At 54.8% G+C, this 22078-nt stretch overlaps 1 protein-coding gene and 1 long non-coding RNA gene across 2 annotated transcripts; both read right to left on the bottom strand.

The window, feature by feature from the left end:
* Positions 1 to 49: 49 nt before the first annotated feature.
* LOC142818952 (uncharacterized) lies at positions 50 to 4816 on the bottom strand. The gene is made up of 4 exons (XR_012896646.1): positions 4433 to 4816; positions 3882 to 4027; positions 2876 to 2982; positions 50 to 2237 (listed from the first exon to the last, which is right to left on the bottom strand). It is a non-coding gene; the product is annotated as an uncharacterized LOC142818952 (long non-coding RNA).
* A 7546-nt stretch (positions 4817 to 12362) lies between these two features.
* Positions 12363 to 21789, bottom strand: LOC102457847 (uncharacterized). The gene is made up of 8 exons (XM_075903388.1): positions 21697 to 21789; positions 21015 to 21123; positions 20188 to 20278; positions 19471 to 19562; positions 16875 to 16943; positions 16316 to 16461; positions 15332 to 15438; positions 12363 to 14662 (listed from the first exon to the last, which is right to left on the bottom strand). The coding sequence occupies exons 1-8, from the start codon at positions 21787 to 21789 to the stop codon at positions 14515 to 14517; spliced, it is 855 nt and encodes a 284-aa protein (XP_075759503.1). The 3' UTR covers positions 12363 to 14514.
* Between the last annotated feature and the right edge of the window lie 289 nt (positions 21790 to 22078).

The following is a 22078-nucleotide window of genomic DNA, read 5'->3' as shown; positions in this document are numbered from 1 at the left end:
CTCTCACCGGGTAGCCTCTTCGGCGGTGGGGTCGCTTTGCTCTCCCTCTTCAACTCCCCTGTCTGCAGTCCCCTGTCCGCTTCGCTCCCCTGGTCGCACTGCTCTGGCTTTTTAAAGCCTGCTTGCCTAGGTCAGGCCTGCCCCCTTCTGAGTCACACAGGGGAAGGCTGAGCCTGAGGCTAATCAGAGGCAATCAAGGGAACAATGGCAGGCTCTCAGTCCCAACTGCCACAGAAGCTGAAACTGAAACTGCTAGCACTCCCTGGAATCAGACTCAATTCACACTTCAAACTGTAAAATTCAAACAGTCAGGCACACACACACACACACACTCACACCACAGCTTGTACTCTCACCGGGTAGCCTCTTCGGCGGTGGGGTCGCTTTGCTCTCCCTCTTCAACTCCCCTGTCTGCAGTCCCCTGTCCGCTTCGCTCCCCTGTCCCTGTAAACCTCGTTCCACGAGGAGTAAGGGATGTTTCGGAATAGCGCTCTATTTCAAAATTAACTCAAAATAGGTTACTCAACTTGTGTAGCTTATTTCAAGTTCCAGGTGCAACCTAGGAAAGACTTCCTAACTATCAAGGTAGTTAAGCACTGGAATAAATTTCCTAGGAAGGTAGTGGAATCTCCATTACTGGAGATATTTAAGAGCAGATGGGATAGACACCTGTCAGAGGGGATCAGACAGTGCTTGGTCCTTCTGGGAGCGCAGGGGACTGGACTTGATGACCTCTCGAGTCCTGGTCTAGAATTCGAGGCTTTATTCTGTCATCAAGAGAGGAAGTTCCGAGGAGAGGAGGGGCTCTACCGTCACTCTCTGGGAGTAGAGCTGGGGTGCACACAGCTCCCCCTTGTTTCTGGCTCCTCCTGTGAAATGTCATCATTTTCCACAGGTTATTCCATCCGTCTGTGAAACTGGCCCCCAAAGGACTGTTCACTTCAGAGGAGTCATTCTCTTCCTCCTCGCCGTGCAATGGGGCCTGTAGGGCAGGAGGCCTGGCCTTACGATGAGGAGAACTGAGGCGGCCACCTCAGGTGCCAGACTGTGGAAGGGCACCAATAGGACCCAGAGGGTAGAAAATTGTGTCTGCTGCTGGTGCGTGTGTAGGTACCAGAGCAGAACCATGAGAGCAGTAGAACAGGAAGAAGGCAGAATCGAGACCTTTCAAAGATTTGGCCCAAGCAAGGTGGCAGGGGGGGCGGCATTTGAGCTCCCCGCCTCAGGTGCCAAAATGTCGTGAGCTGGCCCTTTAGGGCAGCAACAGCAGCTGTGGTGATAGCGGGGCATTTTCCCACCCTTCTTCCCTTCTCAAAACAAGCATAAGGGCCAGGCCTCAAGCGGCAACTGGCCACCTCCCAGATCGGGATGTTCCCATGTTTATTAAGCTCCCTGCCTCAGTGGATCCTGGTCCTCCCATTGACGGTGGAGTTAGGGTTGCCAGATGGTTTCAACAAAAGTGCCGGACACACTTGGCTGACATCACAATCGACATTCCATCTAAGTTAGGAAACACCGGACTGTTCTGTTTTCTCGTTTCTATTTTCTCAATTTGTTTCCGGAACAGAAAGCTCAAGTACTGGCCTGTCCAGTTCAAAACCAGACACCTGGCAACCCTATGAGGAGGACCAGGAGCTCTAGAACCATTCCACACTAACCACTGGGCCTCACTTCCCTCCCACTCCTGGCTCCCACCTCCTTGAGCAACCAGTAGCCCCTGTAGAGCGAGGGACGTGATCCCAGCACCCACTTCCCCCACGGCCCCTACACTGGTGCAGCCTCCTGATCCCCCAGTGGAGGGGAGAAAGGAAGTGCCGTGTCTGAATTCGAAAACCCATGGGGGTTGAGTGAGGCCGGGAGATGTGGGGGGCCCGACCCTGGATGCAAGCCTCACGGATGGGGAGGAGCCTTACCTAGGAGCAGTCAACGGGGAGAAGGCCAGGATACCTCAGGCAGAGCGGGGGTGGGTGAAGAGACAGCCCAGACCCCGACAGGCTGGGCTCAGAGTGGTGCCCAGACCTGGAAGGCAGGGACTGAATTGCGGCCGGTGCTCAGAGCTGTGGGGTGAGCAGGCTGGTTACACCCTGGCAGCCCTTTCACAGATCCATGTGTAGGAAAACCCACAGGGCTCATCGTTCCACAGGCCGGTCTCCAGCAGCTGGGCACAGTTCTCGGCCTCACCCTTGCCCTCGGGTGTGGGAGAGAACAGGTTATTGGGCTCCCACCTGTTCCAAAACCTGAACGAGAAGAAAGAGACGACTCCTCAGAACCCATAGCCACTGACTGCACTCCCTCCGGGGATACCATCCCCTTCGTGTCCATGACATTCCCCTTCCAGGGGACGGAGCTCTTATTCTGAAGTGTCTACGTGACTGTGGGGCCAAAGCCAGCGTGATGATGGGCTGAATCGAGATAACAGCCTACTACTAGGTAAAGCAGCTGGGGTAAGTGCTGGAGAGCTCATTTTGTAGGCCCACCTTATCTGGGGGAGAGGCTCCCACCCAGACACCCCACGGCAGCACAAACTTGCCCTCCCCATGTTTCCTCAGACCAGCCCTGCAGTAGAAAGACCCCACCCCATGGGCCGAGGAGGCTGCTCCCTCCCCATGGCCCAGTCAGTCAGCATCCAGTGCGCTCAGTGCACACCTTTCCCACAGGGAAGTACGCTGAAGCCCAGAGGAGAAGCATGTGGTTGCTAGGGACCTGGGCCACATTCGAACCAGTGACCTGCAGGGGACCCATAAGGCCTCAAGTCGTTCAGCCCCCACAGGTTGCGCCATCCCATCAGCGTTACAGCCACGAAGTACCTGCAGGGGCAGCTGGGGAAGGCCGGAGCAGGGAGAGGAGAGCAGAGGCCCCAAAGAACAGGACTTACGCTAATGTCAGAGGAGTGTCGTCCACCCAGCGCCAGTCGCCTTCACGCTCTTGGTCGGTGAGGCCGATCCAGTAACGGACGGACCCACCTCTATGGACCAAGTAATCCTAGAGAGGACGACACAGCGAGTGGGGTGGTTAGAACTGGACTCAGACCCTGCGGCGTCTACTCAGGGAGCGCGCCCATGGCAGGAACTCACCCCAGCCTGGGGCTGGGCACCGGCCCATCTGCGAGCGCGCTCGGTGCTGCACGTGCCAAAGGAGGTGGCCAGGAGCCCAATTCTCCTCTCCCCCTAGCAGAGGATGCTGGGGATGGAGGCTTTGCCAGAGGAGGAGGGGAGGCTGTGCTGGTCTCGGCCCAGAGTGGGCAGACGGGGCACTGAGCCTGGGAGACCCTTAGAAATGGAAAGTGCTCACCCGGCTTTTCTCCAACAGCTTCCCCTGTTCCCTCCCGTTTGCTGGGCTGAGCTTTGAGAAGGAACCCGCCCCCCTGCGTGTGTGAGTCTCGATGGAACCAGAGCTGGTAACAATTCCCCTGTTGCTGTCTGATCCATGTCAACCTCTGGCTGGAGCCAGTAGATGAGCGGGGGTGGGGCAGCAGGATGAAGCACCCACCCAAAAAAACTAAGGTCAGTGGCTGTGTCCAGCACCGTCCAGTCCTGCCCTTCCCTCCCGGCAGACGCCCCTGGGCTCTGCGCTCCGGGGGGACCTGGCCAGAGACTGACGTGCTCTTGGGCCCCTGGGACTCTGAGCCCTGCCGGGTAAACACCTGTCCCATGAGCCCAGCTGCTCTGCTTCCCCGTCCCTCCTCCAGCCCCCACCACTCCCTGCACCTCGGCCCGTCACTGCGCTGCTGCCCTCCAACACAGCGGGGCCAGGGCTGGGCCTGTCACTGCCGGATCCCTGCTCCAGCCCTGCCCCTTCTCTTTGCTTTCCCACCCGGCCTCACACCAGCCCCCTGCCCTCAGCCCTTCCTCCCTGGGATGGGTGGGGCTCAGGGCTTGTACCTGCTCCGTTCGCTCACTGATCACCACCAGATCCGCACCCTGGGCCAAGCAATTGTTTCTGGCCACCTGCCAGGTCCCGTTAGTGGAGGAGAAAAGGTAGCAGCTGCCCTGGAACAGCGCCCAGCCGGGCTGGCACCGGGGAGGACCTGGTGGAGAGAACACAGCCGGGCTGGTCTGGGACTGAGGGGCTCCCACCCTGACAATCTCAGCCGTCCCCCAGGGCCTGGCAGCTTCACAGGAGCATCCGCCAGCGAGGCCCCATCCAGGAAAGTGTCTTGGTGAGTGGTCAGCTTAAGCCGCCCCCAAACCCACATGCTGATGAGGGGACGATTCCCAGCCCCACACATGGGCCACCCCCTCCTCCCATGCATCCCCATGCACCACAGAGCAGCCGATTCCTCTGCCCACATGACAATGCGGGACCAGGCCCTTCCTGCGATCCAACAAGGGGCAGTTCCCTCCCCACGGGCCAAGAGGGGCCAACCCTCCCTCCCCAACACCCCCATGAGAATTTTATTGTGAACCTCCAGATTTGTTCACTCTAGTCTTACCTGCTGTGGTCCTGTGGCTGGTGGCGTTGGGGGCCCCTTGCTCTGTGGGAGAAGGGCTGGTCTGCAAAACTAAACCCAGCCCAGACGTCACTGCCAGGGACGCCCAGAGAATTCACCTGTTGTCAGCACCAGCTGTTCCAAGGGGACTGGGACACTTGTCCCGCAGTTTAGTGGTGTAGCAATGGGGAGACTGAGACCCCTTGGGCCCCACACAAGGGCACCTGATCCCCATCTCTATGCACCCCTAAAACAGAGGGAGATGGTGCAGCGCCCAACCCTGCCTAATGCCTGAGCCCAACCTCCCCGCACCAATGTTCCCTCTTGTTTCTCCATCCATGTATGTGTGACTCCCTTTTTCCTTCCTGGGAGCAGGTCGCACTCACAGGTGTGCCTGGGCGCCTGATGTTTTTAACTTAATAGAAGATCCCAAGTGCCCCAGTGGTGATGTTGTTTAACTGGGGATTCCCTGCCCATCCCCTTGCTGCAGTCCCTCGCTCCTAAAGAATATACAATGGCGGAGCCTCCCCCTGGCTGGCTCTGTACGCACTTATGGTGCACCTGGGGAGCCTTGGGAGCCTCCAGGATTAAAATTATTCTAGTAATAATCTGGATCTAATCCCAGAACAAAAATGATAAACTATATAGATCTCATTGATTAAATGAGAATTATCACACCTTTACTTAACAACTTATAGAAACCAGGTTCAACAGATTAACAATGAACAAAATCAATTAAGAAGTCCACAGAAAGAAAGGAAACCTATCTATCTGGCATTTCTCTCCCCCATGTATCCCACCCCAGCGTGTGCACTCCCCTGCATTGGGAGTCCCAGAGACTTGCTGGTGTGGGCGGGCAGGTCTGCAGCTGGGGTGGAGACAGCCCTGTACAGATTCTGTGTGTTAGTCCAAGTGGAGCAGCCAGCTGCAAAATCCCTCTGCCACTGGAGCAGGCTCCACCAAATGCCAGCAGGTCTGGTTCCCTGGGCAGGTCACTTGGCCTCTCTTTGGACCCAGAGCCAGTCTGTCTTCTGTGCACCATCCTAGGCAGCACTTTCCCAAAGAGCCCAGTTACTCACAGTTACCTCCGGTGTAGGCTTATGTAGGCTCTTCCCAGCCACAGGCATGGCCAGGATCTCTCCCCTCCAGGGGCAATCAACAGCAGCCGCCGAAGCAGCCTGCTAGATCTAAGCCCCAGCAGGCTCTCAGTCACAGGCTCTAGCTGCAGCACCAGAGCTCCTGGCTTGGGAAAGGCTCCACACCAGCAATCTGACTCCTCTCACCCAAAAATGGAGCCTTGCCTAACTCTCTTTATCCATTCCTGGGAGAGAGCCATCATTCCCCCCTTTTCCCACGGGCTCATGGGACTTGTAGTCTCTAGGGCTATGTCTACATTGCATCCCTCTTGCTCAAAAGCCTATGTAAATGAACCACAGATTAGTATATTGCCACGCTCATTTGCATAATTAATTAGGGGCCATTTTTCCACAAGAGGCTTTTGTGCAAAAAGGAGCCATTTACACATCTCCTTTTTGTGCAAAACCCCCCTCTTGCACAAGAGCCGCTCTTCCTGAAAAATTGAGGAAGTATGGTTCATGTCAAGAGGTGGTTTGTGTGGATAAGGGGAATGAGGGTGCATGTATGGAGTCCTGTGGTAAACACGACTTGAGTAAAAGTCAAAGTATCACAAAAATAAATTACTTCAGTAAAGTACAAACACCGAACAAATGTACTTGAGTCGTGTAACCAAATATTTCTACTTAGTTACTTTCCACCTCTGCCTGAAGTATCCCTCTCAGTGATGGCGCCCAGCTGTGACGGTAGATGGGCCATCTGTGGAACTGAACAGAGCCCCGCTGTGAGCCTCAGGGACCTCATACCCTTCTGCCAGCGCGCAGGTTGGCAACTCCTCATCGTCTCTGTTATCGGGTGAGGCAGGAATCCCACAGTAAGGTGCCCCAAAGGGGCTCTCAACTCCTAAGAGCAGGAATGAGCAGAATGTGAGGAGGGGGTATCCCAGGGCCTAAATACTAGTGCTTTGTGCAGGGAACAGACTCAGGAACCCCATTTTACACATGGGGAAACTGAGGCACAGGGCATTACTGTGACTTGCTCAAGGTCACCCAGCTGGAGTGGAACCCAAGTCCCTTAAGCCTTAGTCCCACACTTTCTCTGCTAGCCCATGCTGTCTCTGCCAGTGCTCAGCCTTCACCAAAACATTTCTGGCTAGGGTGGGGGGCTGGGCTCACTGTGGATACTCACAGAAGAAGAGGACAAGGGTCACCAGGAGAAGTTTGGTGACCAGGATGATGACGGTGGAGATCACCAGCTGCCGCTTTGTGAGAAATGGTGTCTGGAAGAGGGGAAATGGTTCAGATAACCTTGTCCTGGCTCTTACCTTCCCCCCCTCTCCAACCAGCACTGAGTGAGACCCACTTTGGGATCTGTGTGTAGCATCTTTAGCTAAAAGAGCTTTTCTCTCCACTGTGCCCCAGGCATTTGAGTTTAATGGGCACCCACAAACATGAAAAGGACAAAGCCAAAAGGCCGAACTCTGCTCCAAGTTACACCGAGGTAAATCTAAAGATCAATCAGGAGTGTAAGTTGGGATTTACACTGGTGTAAAAGGGATCAGATGCCGATTCAAAAGATTTCCCAATCTTGGTGAGAAATGGACCAAACTTTGCTCCCTGTGGCATCAGCGTAAATCTAGAGCTCAGTCAAGACTGTGACTCAGGACTCACACGGGTGAACACAGGAACAGATGCTGGAGTAAATTGTTTGCAAAACTTTGGTGGAAAACAATCATGTCCCCTGCCAAGCAACCAAGTTTCCCCTGGGTAGGTTGTGTGACGCTGTCAGTCCTGCCGGCCCTTCAGTCCCCTGTGGGGCTTCCAGGGACGGCAGACTGGGTGAGACCCCCCCGCTGCCCCTTTCTGATCGGCTTTTGAAAAGGGGAAAAACTGAACTCCTTTTTCACTTTCATCAAGCACCACGGAGGAGCAAAAAGGGAAGGAACCCGACTGCCCGACCCCCCCCCCCTCCCCTCCGGGACCACGACACTGATCAGCAGAGACCACATCTGCCAGCAAGGGAGCTGGCATGTCTCACCGTGGGGAGGGAATGGAGCTCAGCCCATTCGCTTGGGTCCTCCTGGCCCTGCCGAGTTTCTCCAGCCAGGTTCAGCATCTTCCCCGGGCCCCTCCAGATCTCTCAGCTGTGCAGACGTCTTCCTCCCTGGAGCCAAGATTAGCAAGCTGAGTGGGTGCCCCTCAGACTCTGCTCTTAGGTCCCACTGGACTTCCTGCCACACAATCCACACAGTGACTCAAGCGCCCCTGTGGTGCAGACAGCATGGGCCAAGCCAGGACGTTGCGCCTTACTCTGCCTCCTGTGTCACCCAGGCAGACTCTGAGAGAGCCCCCAGCATCTGCAAAATCAGATAAGGATCAAAGGCACCTGGCCAAGCTTATCATCAAATGAAATACAAGTCATAGTTTTCAGTAGACTCTGACAAGCCACAAGCATGTGCAGCCCCGGCCTGGATTTCTAATAACACTTCCCTGCCTCTCAGTCGTCTCCTTTCAAAACTAAACGAAGCCCAATTCTTTCAGGTTTCCTTCATAGGTCAAGTTCTCTAGACCTTTCATCATTCTTGTTGCTCTTCTCTGGACCTTCTCCAATTTCTTCATATCTTTCTTGAAATGTGGTGCCCAAAACTGGACACAATACTCCAATTGAAGCCTAATCAGTGCAGAGTAGAGCGGAAGAATGACGTCTCGTGTCTAGCTCACAACACTCCTGTTAATGCAGCCCAGAACAATCTTGGCTTTTCATGGAACAGCGTTGCACTGTTGGCTCATATTGAACTAGTGATCCGCTATGACCCCTAAATCCCTTTAAGCAACGCTCCTTCCTAGACAGTCACTTCCCATTCTGTATGTGAGAAATGGATTGTTCCTTCCTACGTGGAGCACTTTGCATTTGTCTTTATTAAACTTCATCCTATTTACCTCAGACCATTTCTCTAGTTTGTCCAGATCATTTTGAATTTTGACCCCTATCCACCAAAGCAATTGTGACCCCTCCCAGCTTGGTATCATCTGCAAACTTAATGAGAGTTCTCTCTATGCCATCATCTAAATCGTTGATGAAGATATTGAACAGATCTGGTCCCAAAACAGACCCCTGCGCAACCCCACTTGTTATGATTTTCAAGCAGGATTCTGAACTGTTAATAACTACTTTATGAGAATGGTTACACAGCCAGTTATGCACCCACCTTATGGTAGCCCCATCTAAATTGTATTTGCCTGGTTTATTGATAAGAATATCATGTAAGACTGTATCAAATGCCTTACTAAAATCTAGGTATACCACATCAACTGCTTCTCCCTTATCCACAAAACTCGTTAGATTTGTTTGACATGTTTTGTCCTTTACAAATACATGTTGGTTGTTACTCATCACCTTATTATCTTCCAGGTGTATGCAGATGAATTCCTTATTTACTTGCTCCATTATCTTTCCTGGCACAGAAGCTAAACTGTTTGGTCTGTAGTTTCCTGGGTTGTTCTTACTTCCCTTTATATAGATGGTCACTAGTTTTCCCTTTTCTAGTCATCTGGAATCTCTCCTGTCTTCCATGATTTTTCAAAGATTATAGAGGAGGTATCTGAGCCTTTAGCTATTAGCTCCTTGAGTATTCAATGATGCATTTCATCAGGCCCTGGTGACTTGCAGACATCTAACTATTCTAAGTAATTTCTAACTTGTTTTTTTTTAATCTTCTAAACCTACCCCCTTCCCACTAGCATTCACTATGCTAGGCATTCCTTCATCATCAGACTTCTTGGTGAAGACGGAAATAAAGAAGTCATTAAGAACCTCTGCCATTTCCGAGTTTCCTGTTACTGTTTCTCCCTCCTCACTGAGTAGTGGGTCTACCCCGTCTTTGGTCTTCCTCTTGCTTCTAATATATTTAAATAATGTCGTCTTGTTTCCCTTTCTATCTGTAGCTAGTTTGATCTTGTTTTGTGCCTTTACCTTTCTAATCTTGCCCTTACATACTTGCATCGTTTGCTTATATTCATTCTTTGTAATTTGACCTAGTTTCCACTTTTTATAAGACTCCTTTTTGATTGTAGATAGAATCATAGAGCTGGAAGAGAACTCAAGAGGTCAAGTCCAGCCTCCTACCCAAGGCAGGACCAATCCCAAGTAAATCAACCCAGCCATGTCCCTATCAAGGCAAGACTTAAAAACCGCCAGATGTGGAGATTCCACCACCTCCCTAGGTAACCCATTCCAGTACAATAGTTTTTCCTAATGTCCAACCTAGACTTCTCCCACTATAACTTGAGACCATTGCTCCTTGTTCTGCCATCTGTCACTACTATAAGTGATGTGAGGTCTCCCGGTTCAGCCACGGTGGTCTCTTGCCATACTTTCTATTTTTCCTATGCTGCTAAATAGCTTGATTTTGGGCCCTTAATAATGCCCCTTTGAAAAACTGTCAGCTCTCTTCAGTTGATTTTCCTCTTAATCTTGCTTTCCGTGGGACCTTACCTATCAGCTCTCGGAGTTTACCAAAATCTGCCTTCCTGAAATCCATTGTCTCTCTTTTGCTGTTCTCCCTTCTACCATTCCTTAGAATCATGAACTCTATGACAGGACCAGAAGCAATGGGCTTAAATCGCAGCAAGGGAGGTTTAGGGTGGACATTAGGGCTACATCTATGCTGCGGAGCTATTTTGGGACATTAGAAGTATCCCAAAATACCTATTCCATGTCTTTTGAACATGCCAAATATAATAGGCTTGCTATTCCACGGTCCCTGGAATCCTCGTTCCACGACGAGTAAGAGACGTTTCGGAATAGTGCTCTATTTCAAAATTAACTCAAAATAAGCTACTCAAATTGCGTAGCTTATTTCTAGTTCCAGGTGCCATGTAGACACACCCTGGGATAAGCTTCCTAACTGTCAAGGTAGTTAAGCACTGGAATAAATTACCTAGGAAGTTTGTGGAATCTCCATTACTGGAGATATTTAAGGGAAGATGGGATAGACACCTGTCAGGGAGGATCAGACGGTGCTTAGTCCAGCTGTGAGGGCAGGAGACTAGACGTAATTTCTCGAGGCCCGGTCTAGTTCTAGAATTCAAGACTTTCTTCTGTCATCAAGAGAGGAAGTTCCGAGGAGAGAAGGGGCTCTACCGTCACTCTCGGGGTACGTCTACACTACAAAGTTAATTCGAACTAACAGCCATTAGTTCAAATTAACTTTAATAGGGGCTACACATGCAAACCGCTAGTTCCAATTTAAATCGAACTAGCAGAGCGCTTAATTCGAACTAGGTAAACCTCATTCTACGAGGAGTAACGCCTAGTTCGAATTAAGTAGTTCGAATTAAGGGCTGTGTAGTTGGAGGCTAGCCCTCCCCAGCTTGCCCTGGTGACCACTCTGGGCCAAACCAGGGAAACTCTTCTGCCCCCTCCTAGCCCCGTAGTCCTTAAAGGGGTACGGTCTGGCTACTGTGCTTGTGCGAGTTGCAAGCCTGCCAGCACCCAGCCAGCAGACCCTGCACGGCATGAGCCAGCCACCCGCTGCCACTCAGCCCTCCGCCTCTTCCCAGGACCAGGCTGGCGGCTCCACAGAGCCTACCCGGGGCAGCAAAAGGAGGGCGCCCGTCTGGTCTAGTGCGGAGATCGTGGACCTCATCGAGGTTTGGGGGGAGGCCTCCAACGTCCACAATCACCGCACTAGCCACAGGAAAGTGGCCGTCTACAGCACATGGCTGCCAGCCTGGCCACCAGAGGCCATATGCGGACCTGGGAGCAGGTCCACTGCAAAATAAAGGACCTGCTGCAGGCCTACTCCAGGGCCTCCCAGCCAGGGGCTGACCCGGAGGCATGCCCTCATTTTGAGGCCCTGGCCCGCATCCTGGGGACTCACGCGGTCCATGACCCCCGGGTGGTGATCGACCCCAGGGCAGAGGGACCCGTCCCTGACACAGAGGAGGAGGAGGAGGATGCTGAGAGCCAGGAGCCTGTAGGGAGCCTGCTCAGTTCCAAGGACCCCCGAGGCATCCCACAGAACACATCGGCTGTGTCACCTGAGGCCAGGGAGGGCTCCACATGTGAGTGTCATCATGCTCCCCTTATGTGTATGCCAGGGTTGGGGGGAGAGGGAGCCCAGAGACCATGCACCTGGGCCTTGCCCACCATGGAGCAGTGGCTGGGTGTCATGCAGGGGCCCTGGCCTGTTCCCCACATGCCGACCTCACCCTGCAGAGCGGGGCTGGGTTTCACCCACTGTGTCCCCAGGGAGAACTGACCACTGCTCTTGTTTCACCACAGCTGCAGCACCTGGGATTGCAGGGTGCACCACCCCACCTGCAACAGCCACCTGCACCCAGGCCAGCAGGCGCACCAGGAACCTGGAGGACTACAAGCGGCGGTACCTGCAGCTACTGGAGCACCAGCTCCGCACCCAGGACCACTGAGTCCAGGAGGACCTGCGGCTTCAGCAGCGGAGCTTGGAGGCACTGAAGGAGCAGGGCCATGCCCTCAAAGGTCACCTCCAGACCTTGGTCAACAGGTTCCTGACTCCTCCTGCTCCAGCCCCAGCGGCCACCCCAGCTCTCGCTCCTCCTCCCATCCCTGCTCCCCCTCTCGCTTCCTCCGCACCCCCCATCCCTCCTGCCCCACCCTCCACACCCACTCCCCCCCCCCCCCGATGTCCCCAAACCCACAGTGCTGTGAGACGGGAGAGCCAGCAGGACCCCCAACCCTGAGCTTTCCCTTCCCTTCCTCCCCCTTCCAGCTCCCTCCTCCCAGGTTTGCCCCTCCCCTCTCCTACCTTCATTCCTCCCTCCCCCCATCCCAGTTATGTACAATAAAAAGTGGGGGGTTTTGGCAAAACAGGTGTTTTTATTTTACATTAGGAAGGGGGGTTAGGGAGGGGAAAGGAGAAGGAGGGGAGGGTGGAAGAAGGCCCCAGTGGGGCATGCAGGGAGAGCTGCACGTAATGGCCAGCCGTGTGCTCAGCCTCAGCCATCCAGGCTGTCAGGAAAGCCTCCCCCTTCCTTTCACATAAATTGTGCAGCACGCAACATGCTGCCTCCATGGGAGGGATATTGTGCTCAGCGAGGTCGAGGAGGGTGAGGAGGCATCTAAATTGGGCTTTCAGGCATCCGAAGGCCCCATCAACCACGATGCGGGCTCTGGTGAGCCTAGCATTGAAGGCCTGCCAGGAGGGGTTGAGGAGTGCCATACCTGCATGAGCACTGCTCTGACAGTGGATCTCCTCACGCCGAACTAGTTCCCGACGGATCGGTAGCTGTCCGGCGTGGAGAGCTTCCACAGGCCGATGGCTACACATTTCTGGAGGGGAATGGTGGGCCTCATGCGAGTGTCCCATCGCCGCAGAACAGGGGCGAGCCACTTGCAGAGCTCCAAGGTGTCCTTCTTCATCCTGAAATTCTGGGTCCACTGTTGGTCTCCCCAGCGCTCCAGAATGATGCGGTCCCACCAGTCACTGCTGGTGTCCAGACGCTAGATGTGGCGGGGCACGCTGGTGTCCGGGCACTGCTGCAGCTCCTCCACGGCCCCCAGGGAGGCCAGGGGGAGAGGCAGGGGGGTGACGTGCACCAGATGGTGCCAGGCAGCCTCCAGCCATTGCTGGCAAGCTTGTAGCAGCTAGTCCAAAAACTGGAGCAGCATGCCCAGGGCGAGCTCTGGCTCTGTGGTGCCAACTGCGGCGGCGGCCTCAATGGGAACCACCGACACAGGCAGGCAGAGAGGAAAACGCTTTGCTGTCCCTCGGCAAGGTAGGCAAGCAAGTGGAAAAGCTGAGAACCGGCTGTCCAGGGGGGTCCCTTTAAGCACGAGCCTCAGATAGCCTCAGACAGCAGCCACACAAAACAACTACTGACCTGATGCCCTGCCAGAACCGGATTCAGCTGCCCTTAAATGCAACCCAGCATCCAATCAGTGTGGACGCGCTATTTCGAATTAGCAAAACGCTAATTTGAATTAGTTTTTGGGTCTAGATGCGTTAATTTGAATTAGCTTATTTCGAATTAACTAATTCGAAATAAGTTAGTTCGAATTAGCGCGGTAGTGTAGACATACCCTCTGGGAGTAAAGCTGGGGTGTCAGATGCATCGCATGGGGGGCCTCCCACAGCGCTTGCCACTCTGTGGGGGACACATTCAGCAAGCGTTATTAAATCGAGAAGCTAAACCTTGCTGGTAATGACCTGCATTTATTTTGTGCCTCCCCAGAGTCTCTACAGAGACCTCGCTGATCGACAGCGGCACATGAGGGTTTGCTGGATTGCTGGGCCACTGGGCTGCCCTTATCTCCCTCCCCCCGCTGCTTCAGTGGCCACAGGGCCAGCCACACTGGCCACTGTTGGAATGGCCCCACAACCAGCTACAGTAGCCACTGCAGGAGCCAGCCCCAGGGCCAGCTGCACTGGCCACAGCTGAAATGGCTGCGGATGGTTGGACCAAGGGACAGCACAAGCAGCGGCCCCGGGACCCACTTGAGCGGCTGTAGCTTGGCGATCCTCCAAAAATGTCCTGAGGAATTTCCCTGGCAGCTGGAGCCACTGTCCCTGCCCCCACAGCTCCCCCCCCCACCCCCGTCCCCCGAAGCAGTGACAGGTGGGAAACCCTGGAGGCCTCTTCAGTGGTCCCTGGCAGCTGGTACCCCCCCAGCCCTCAGCAGCAGCACCCCAGGGTTCCCTCTCAGAAGTGGCCCCCTCACTGAAATTCAGTCAGTGCAGATACCGCATGACTTGCATCGCCAGTTGGCTCGTACCCCAATGGACACCGGACCCCAGAGCCGAGGATTCGAAAAGCCGGGTGAGGCCGGGATTTGGGGGGGGCCCAACCCAGGATGCAGGTGTCACGGATGGGGAGGAGCCTTCCCTGGGAGCAGCCAATGGGGAGAGGGCCAGGATACCTCAGGCAGTGCGGGGGTGGGTGAAGAGACAGCCCAATCCCCTGACAGGCTGATGGATGGGCTGTGAGCGGTGCCCAGACCTGGAGCAGGGACTGAATTGTGGCCTGTGCTGGTTACACCCTGGCAGCCCTTTCACAGATCCACCTGTAGGAAAAACTACAGGGCTCATCGTTCCACAGGCTGGTCTCCAGCAGCTGGGCACAGTCCTCGCCCTCAGGTGTGGGAGAGAGCAGGTTATTGGGCTCATCCTCGTTCCAATACCTGAATGAGAAGCAAGAGACGACTCCTCAGAGCCCGTAGCCACCACTGCGCTCCCTCAGGAGATACATCCCCTCCGTGTGCACGACATTCCCCCTCCAGGAGATGGAGCTTTTATTCTGAAATGTCCACATGACTGTGGGGCCAAGGCCAGCGTGATGATGGGTTGATTTGAGATAACAGCCTACTACCAGAAAAAGCAGCAGCTCCCGTGGTGTAATTGCTGTAATAGCTGGGGGAGAGGCTGCCACCCAGACACCCCACGGCAGCACAAACTTGCCCTCCCCATGTTGTCTCAGAGCAGCCCTGCAGTACAAAGGCCCCCTGTGGGCTGAGGAGGCTGCTCCCTCCCCGTGGTCCAGCCAGTCCTCAACCATGAGGACCAATGAGCACACAGTGCGCTCAGTGGATGCCTTTCCCATGGGGAAGTAGGCTGAGGTCCAGCCAACTTATGTCATAGAGAGGGCACCCCAGGGTGAGGCCATGTGGTTGCTAGGGACATGGGCCAGATTCGAACCAGTGACCTGCAGGGGACTGATAAGGCCTCAAGTCGTTCAGCCCTCACAGGTTGCGCCATCCCATCAGCATTAGAGGCACAAAGTACCTGCAGGGGCAGCTGGGGAAGGCCGGGGCAGGGAGGGGAGAGCAGAGGCCCCAAGGAACAGGACTTACGCTAATGTCAGAGGAGTGTCGTCCACCCAGCGCCAGTCGCCTTCACGCTCTTTGTCGGTGAGGCCGATCCAGTAACGGACGGACCCACCTCTACGGACCAAGTAACCCTAGAGAGGGCGACACAGCAGGTGGGGTGCTTAGAACTGGACTCAGACCCTGAGGCGTCTACTCAGGCAGCGCGCCCGTGGCAGGAACTTACCCCCAGCCTGAGGCTGGGCACCTGGGAGCGCGCTCGGTGCTGCACGTGCCAAAGGAGGTGGCCAGGAGCCCGATTCTCCTCTCCCCCCAGCAGCGGGTGGTGGGGATGGGGCTTTGCCAGAAGAGAAGCAGAGACTGTGATGCTCTCGGCCCAGAGACTGCACCTGGGGGACCCCTCGAAATGTAAAGTGCTCACCCGACTTTCCTCCAACGACTTCCCCTGTTCCCTCCCGTTTGCTGGGCTGAGCTTAGAGAAGGAACCCGCCCCCCTGCGTGTGTGAGTCTCGATGGAACCAGAGCTGGTAACAATTCCCCCGTTGCTGTCTGATCCATGTCAACCTCTGGCTGGAGCCAGTAGATGAGCGGGGGTGGGGCAGCAGAATGAAGCACCCACCCAAAAAAACTAAGGTCAGTGGCTGTGTCCAGCACCGTCCAGTCCTGGCCCTTCCCTCCCGGCAGACGCCCCTGGGCTCTGCGCTCCGGGGGGACCTGGCTGGATAGTGACGTGCTCTTGGGCCCCTGGGACTCTGAGCCCTGCCGGGTAAACACCTGTCCCATGAGCCCAGCTGCTCTGCTTCCCCGTCCCTCCTCCAGCCCCCACCACTCCCTGCACCTCGGCCCGTCACTGCGCTGCTGCCCTCCAACACAGCGGGGCCAGGGCTGGGCCTGTCACTGCCGGATCCCTGCTCCAGCCCTGCCCTTCTCTTTGCTTTCCCACCCGGCCTCACACCAGCCCCCTGCCCTCAGCCCTTTCTCCCAGGATCGGGTGGGGTCCAGGGCTCCTACCTGCTCCGTTCGCTCACTGATCACCACCAGATCCGCACCCTGGGCCAAGCAATTGTTTCTGGCCACCTGCCAGGTCCCGTTAGTGGAGGAGAAAAGGTAGCAGCTGCCCTGGAACAGCGCCCAGCCGGGCTGGCACCGGGGAGGACCTGGCGGAGAGAACACAGCCGGGCTGGTCTGGGACTGAGGGGCTCCCACCCTGACAATCTCAGCCGTCCCCCAGGGCCTGGCAGCTTCACAGGAGCATCCGCCAGCGAGGCCCCATCCAGGAAAGTGTCTTGGTGAGTGGTCAGCTTAAGCCGCCCCCACACCCACATGCTGATGAGGGGACGATTCCCAGCCCCACACGCCCACCATGGGCCACCCCCCTCCTCCCATGCATCCCCATGCACCACAGAGCAGCCAATTCCTCTGCCCAACTGACAATGCGGGGCCAGGCCCTTCCTGCGATCCAACAAGGGGCAGTTCCCTCCCCACGGGCCAAGAGGGGCCAACCCTCCCTCCCCAACACCCCCATGAGAATTTTATTGTGAACCCCCAGATTTGTTCACTCTAGTCTTACCTGCTGTGGTCCTGTGGCTGGTGGAGTTGGGGGCCCCTTGCTCTGTGGGAGAAGGGCTGGCCTGCAAAACTAAACACAGCCCAGACGTCACTGCCAGGGACGCCCAGAGAATTCACCTGTTGTCAGCACCGGCTGTTCCAAGGGGACTGGGACACTTGTCCCGCAGTTTAGTGGTGTAGCAATGGGGAGACTGAGACCCCTTGGGCCCCACACAAGGGCACCTGATCCCCATCTCTATGCACCCCTAAAACAGAGGGAGATGGTGCAGCGCCCAACCCTGCCTAATGCCTGAGCCCAACCTCCCCGCACCAATGTTCCCTCTTGTTTCTCCATCCATGTACGTGTGACTCCCTTTTTCCTTCCTGGGAGCAGGTCGCACTCACAGGTGTGTCTGGGCGCCTGATGTTTTTAACTTAATAGAAGATCCCAAGTGCCCCAGTGGTGATGTTGTTTAACTGGGGATTCCCTGCCCATCCCCTTGCTGCAGTCCCTCGCTCCTAAAGAATATACAATGGCGGAGCCTCCCCCTGGCTGGCTCTGTACACACTTGTGCTGTGCCTCGGGAGCCTCCAGGAATAAAATTATTCTAGTAATACTCTGTATCTAATTCCAGAACAACAATGATAAACAATAGATATCTCATTGATTAAATGAGAATTATCACACCTTTACTTAACTTATAGAAACCAGGTTCAACAGATTAACAATGAACAAAATCAATTAAGAAGTCCACAGAAAGAAAGGAAACCTATCTATCTGGCATTTCTCTCCCCCATGTATCCCCTGCATTGGGAGTCCCAGAAACTTGCTGGTGTGGGTGGGCTGGTCTGCAGCTGATGGAGACAGCCCTGTACAGCTTCTGGGTGTTAATCCAAGCTGCAAAATCCCTCTGCCACTGGAGCAGGCTCCACCAAATGCCAGCAGCTCTGGTTCCCTGGAAAGGTCACTTGGCCTCTCTTTGGACCCAAAGCCAGTCTGTCTTCTGTGCTCCATCCTAGGCAGCATTTTCCCAAAGAGCCCAGTTACTCACAGTTACCTCCAGTGTAGGCTTATGTAGGCTCTTCCCAGCCACAGGCATGGCCCGGATCTCTCCCCTACGGGGACAATCAACAGCAGCCGCCAAAGCAGCCTGCTAGATCCAAGCCCCAACAGGCTCTCAGTCACATGCTCTAGCTGCAGCACCAGAGCTTCTGGCCTGGGAAAGGCTCCACACCAGCAACCTGGCTCCTCTCACCCAAAAATGGAGACTAGCCTAACTCTCTTTATCCATTCCTGGGAGAGAGCCATCATTCCCCCCTTTTCCCACAGGCTCATGGGACTTGTAGTCTCTAGGGCTACGTCTACATTGCATCCCTCTTGCGCAAAAGCCTATGCAAATGAACCACAGATTAGCATATTGCCACGCTTAATGTGCATAATTAATTGGGGGCTGTTTTTCCACAAGAGGCTTTTGTGCAAAAAGGAGCCATCTACACAGCTCCTTTTTGTGCAAAACCCCCCTCTTGCACAAGAGCCGTTCTTCCTGAAAAAATGAGGAAAGAAGGCTCTTGTGGAAGAGGGGTTTTTTGTGCAAAAAGGAGCTGTATAGTTGGCTCCTTTTTGCACAAAAGCCTCTTGCTCAAAAACGGCCCCTAATTAATTATGCAAATGAAGTGCAGCAATACGGTAATATGCGCTTCATTTGCATAGGCTTTTGCACAAGGGGGATATAATGTAGACGTAGCCTAGGGCTAGATTGCAGCACAAAGGATCCTTTAATAAGGGGTCTCCATGTGGAATAATGTTTACATATACCAAGACACATTCACATGTGCACCACCAGCAGAAAGAAAAAAACGAGCTGTGGGCATTTGATTCACTGCTGAGCGGCTGCACAAGCACACGGCTTACAGGGAACCCCGCCCTGCGCCCTAGACTTTCCAGCTCCCTTCCCTCCCACCTCCTCTGCAGGCTGATTCTACCCCCCACTCCTGCGTTCCGAATTTGGAGGGAGACACTGCAGCTGCCCCGTCCTGCTAGGTGCTCATCCCCCCATTACACCCCGTGGGGGTGTCCTGCTTGTTCCCAAGGCACAAGAGGGGCCATTAGGGGAAGGCAGACTGGGACCAGTCAACAGGAGGCCAGAGAGCACCTCCCATTTACCCCTCTCCGCAGCCCTGATCTTATGTGCAGCCAGTGGTGGAAAAAGTACCCAAAAAAGTAACTTGAGCAAAAGTACTGCTACTTTGAAAAAACGTAATTAAGTAAAAGTCAAAGTATCCTTCTGAGAAAGTACTTGAGTCAAAGTACAAAAGTATCTCATCTGAATTGTACTCAAGTATCCAGAAGTGGAAAGTAGGGTGGGGCGGGGAGAGGAGGCCTAGAGGACCAAGCTTCAGGGCTTCCCACCGGCCAGATTAACTCTTCTGGACTTTGTCAGGCTCTGGGGTGAGGCCGAAATGAGGGGTTCAGTGTGCAGGTGGAGGGTCTGGCCAAGAGGGAGGTGCAGGAGCAGGCTGAGGGCGGGGTGTTTAGACGGGTGGGAGTGTGCAAGAGGGTACTGGGAGAGCTGGGTGGGTCGCGGGTGCAAGGGCTGGTCACGAGGGAGGGCGCTTACCTAGCTCTGTGCTCTCCACCCCTCCCCACTGCTGCCATTGGCCGAAATCTGTGCTTCCAGAAATGGCAGTGGAGTAAAAAGTACAATATTTCCTAAAAAAAACGACTTGAGTATAAGGCAAAGAATCACAGAAATAAATTACTTGAGTAAAGTACAAATACTGAGCAAATGTACTCGAGTCGTGTAACCAGGTACTTCTACTTAATTACTTTCCCGCTCTCCCTCTCGGGGGTGGGGCTGGGGGCCCCAGCTGTGTGTGTAGATGGGGCCATCTGTGGAACTGAACAGAGCCCCACTGTGAGCCTCAGGGACCTCACGCCCTTCTGCCAGCGCGCAGGTTGGCAGCTCCTCGTCTTCTCTGTTATCCCTGTTGTTAAGTGAGGCGGGAATTCCACAGTGGAACACCCCTAAGGGGGTTCACCTTCTCACTTCCTAAGACCAGGGATGAGCAGAATGTGAGGAGGGGGCATCCCAGGCCCTAATAACTAGTGATTTGTGCACGGAGCAGACTCAGGAACCCCATTTTACACACGGGGAAACTGAGGCACGGGGAATTACTGTGACTTGCTCAAGGTCACCCAGCTGGAATGGAGCCTGAGTCCCCTAAGGCTTAGTCCCACACTTTCTCTGCTAGCCCATGCTGTCTCTGACAGTGCTCAGCCTTCACCAAAACGTTTCTGGCTAGGGTGGGGGGCTGGGGTCATGGTGGATACTCACAGAAGAAGAGGACCAGGGTTACCAGGAGCAGTTTGGTGGCCAGGATGACCAGGGTGGAGATCACCAGCTGCCGCTTTGTGAGAAGCGATGTCTGGAAGGGGGGGAAATAGCTCAGATAACTCTGTCCTGGCTCTTTCCCTGCACCCTAGCACTGAGTGAGACTCACTTTGGGATCTGTGTGTAGCATCTTTAGCTAAAAGAGCTTTTCTCCCCACTGTGTCCCAGGCATTTGAGTTTAATGGGCACCCACAATAATGAAAAGGACAAAGCCAAAAAGGCCAAACTCTGCTCCCAGTTACGCCGAGGTAAAACTAAAGAGCAGTCAGGAGTGTGACTCAGGATTTACACTAGTGTAAATGGGAGCAGATGGGCCAAACTTTGCTCCCTGTGGCATCAGTGTAAATCTAGAGCTCAGTCAAGACTGTGACTCGGGACTCACATGGGTGAACACAGGAACAGATGCTGGAGTAAATCGTTTGCAAACCTTTGGTGGAAAACAATCACGTCCCCTGCCAGGCAGCCAGGTTTCCCCAGGGCAGGTTGTGTGGGGCTTCCAGGGAGGGCAATGGGTGAGACCCCCGCCCTTTTCTGATCTGCCTTTGAAAAGGGGAAAAACTGAACTCCTTCTTCACTTTCTTCAAGCACCACGGAGGAGCAAAAAGGGAGGGAACCCGACTGCCCGATCCCCCCCGGGAACACTGCTCTGATTAGCAGAGTCTGCATCAGCCAGCAAAGCAGCAGGCATGTCTCACCATGGGGAGGGGACGGAGCCCAGCCCGTGTTCCTAGGTCCTCCTGGCCCTGCCGAGGTTCTCCAGCCAAACTCACCATCTTCCCTGGGCCCCTTCAGCTGTGCAGGCGTCTTCCTCTCTGGGGCCGAGGTTAGCCGGCTGGCAGGGTGCCCCGCAGGCTCTGCTCTTCGCTCCCACTGGACTTCCTGCCACACAGTGATTCAAGCTTCCCTATGGTGCAGGCAGCATGGGCCGTGCCAGGGTGCCCCCCCTCACTCTAGCCCCTGTGCCACCAAGGCAGACTCTGAGAGAGCCCCCAGCGACTGCAAAATCAGATAAGGATCAAAGGCACCTGGCCAAGCTTATCGTCAAATGAAGGAGGAGTCATAGTTTTCAGTAGACTCTGTCAAGGCACAAGCATGGGCAGCCCCGGCCTGGATTTCTAATAACACTTCCCTGCCAGGAAAGCTGGGGAACCCAAACCGGAACTGACTGAGGCAATTGCTGTTTGCCAAGCCTCATTTCTGATCTTCTCTTGCCACATGACAAGAAGCAGCTGAGGGAGACTGTGAGACTCGACATGGGCCCAGCGCCCTACAGCCTTGCTCGCTACACATGCCAGAGGGAGCAGAGCTGTGGGTCGGTAGGTCCGCAGCTTCACGCCAAGGCTGAGGCCATGAGGCCGAGGTTTTGGGAGAATGTGAAACACGGCAGCAGCGGCTGCTATACGGCCTAGGGGCATCCCCATCTTCCGGGCCCCTTCCAGCACAGTAGGATGCTGCGCGAATCCGCTCCATGTCCCATCTGGACAGGTTAACGTTGAGCTGGTGCAGCTCAGCGCCACAGTCAGCCGCCTCCTCGAACGTAACCATCAACCAGTCAGCAGTGATAGAGAGCTTTCCTCTTGGGGGCTCCTTCAACCCACCCCTGAAGGGCTGGAATGGCCTCTCTCCAAAGGGATACCAGGCTAAATGGGTTCCCTGCTCTGACCCAGTCTGGTGATTCCTGTGTGCCGAAAGATCAAACCCAGGCCCATGAATTGCACTAGGGATACAGAGGAAAGGTGGTTGGAGGCTTAAACTGGAATTTCATGAAAGCTTAGAGGTCCCAAAACAAAACAGGCCCGTGAGCGATTGTAAGGCCATTGTAGGCTGGTTATGG

Source organism: Pelodiscus sinensis, chromosome 19 (assembly GCF_049634645.1).
Source record: "Pelodiscus sinensis isolate JC-2024 chromosome 19, ASM4963464v1, whole genome shotgun sequence".
Taxonomy (NCBI): domain Eukaryota; kingdom Metazoa; phylum Chordata; order Testudines; family Trionychidae; genus Pelodiscus; species Pelodiscus sinensis.
This window is presented reverse-complemented; position numbering and strand designations above follow the sequence as displayed.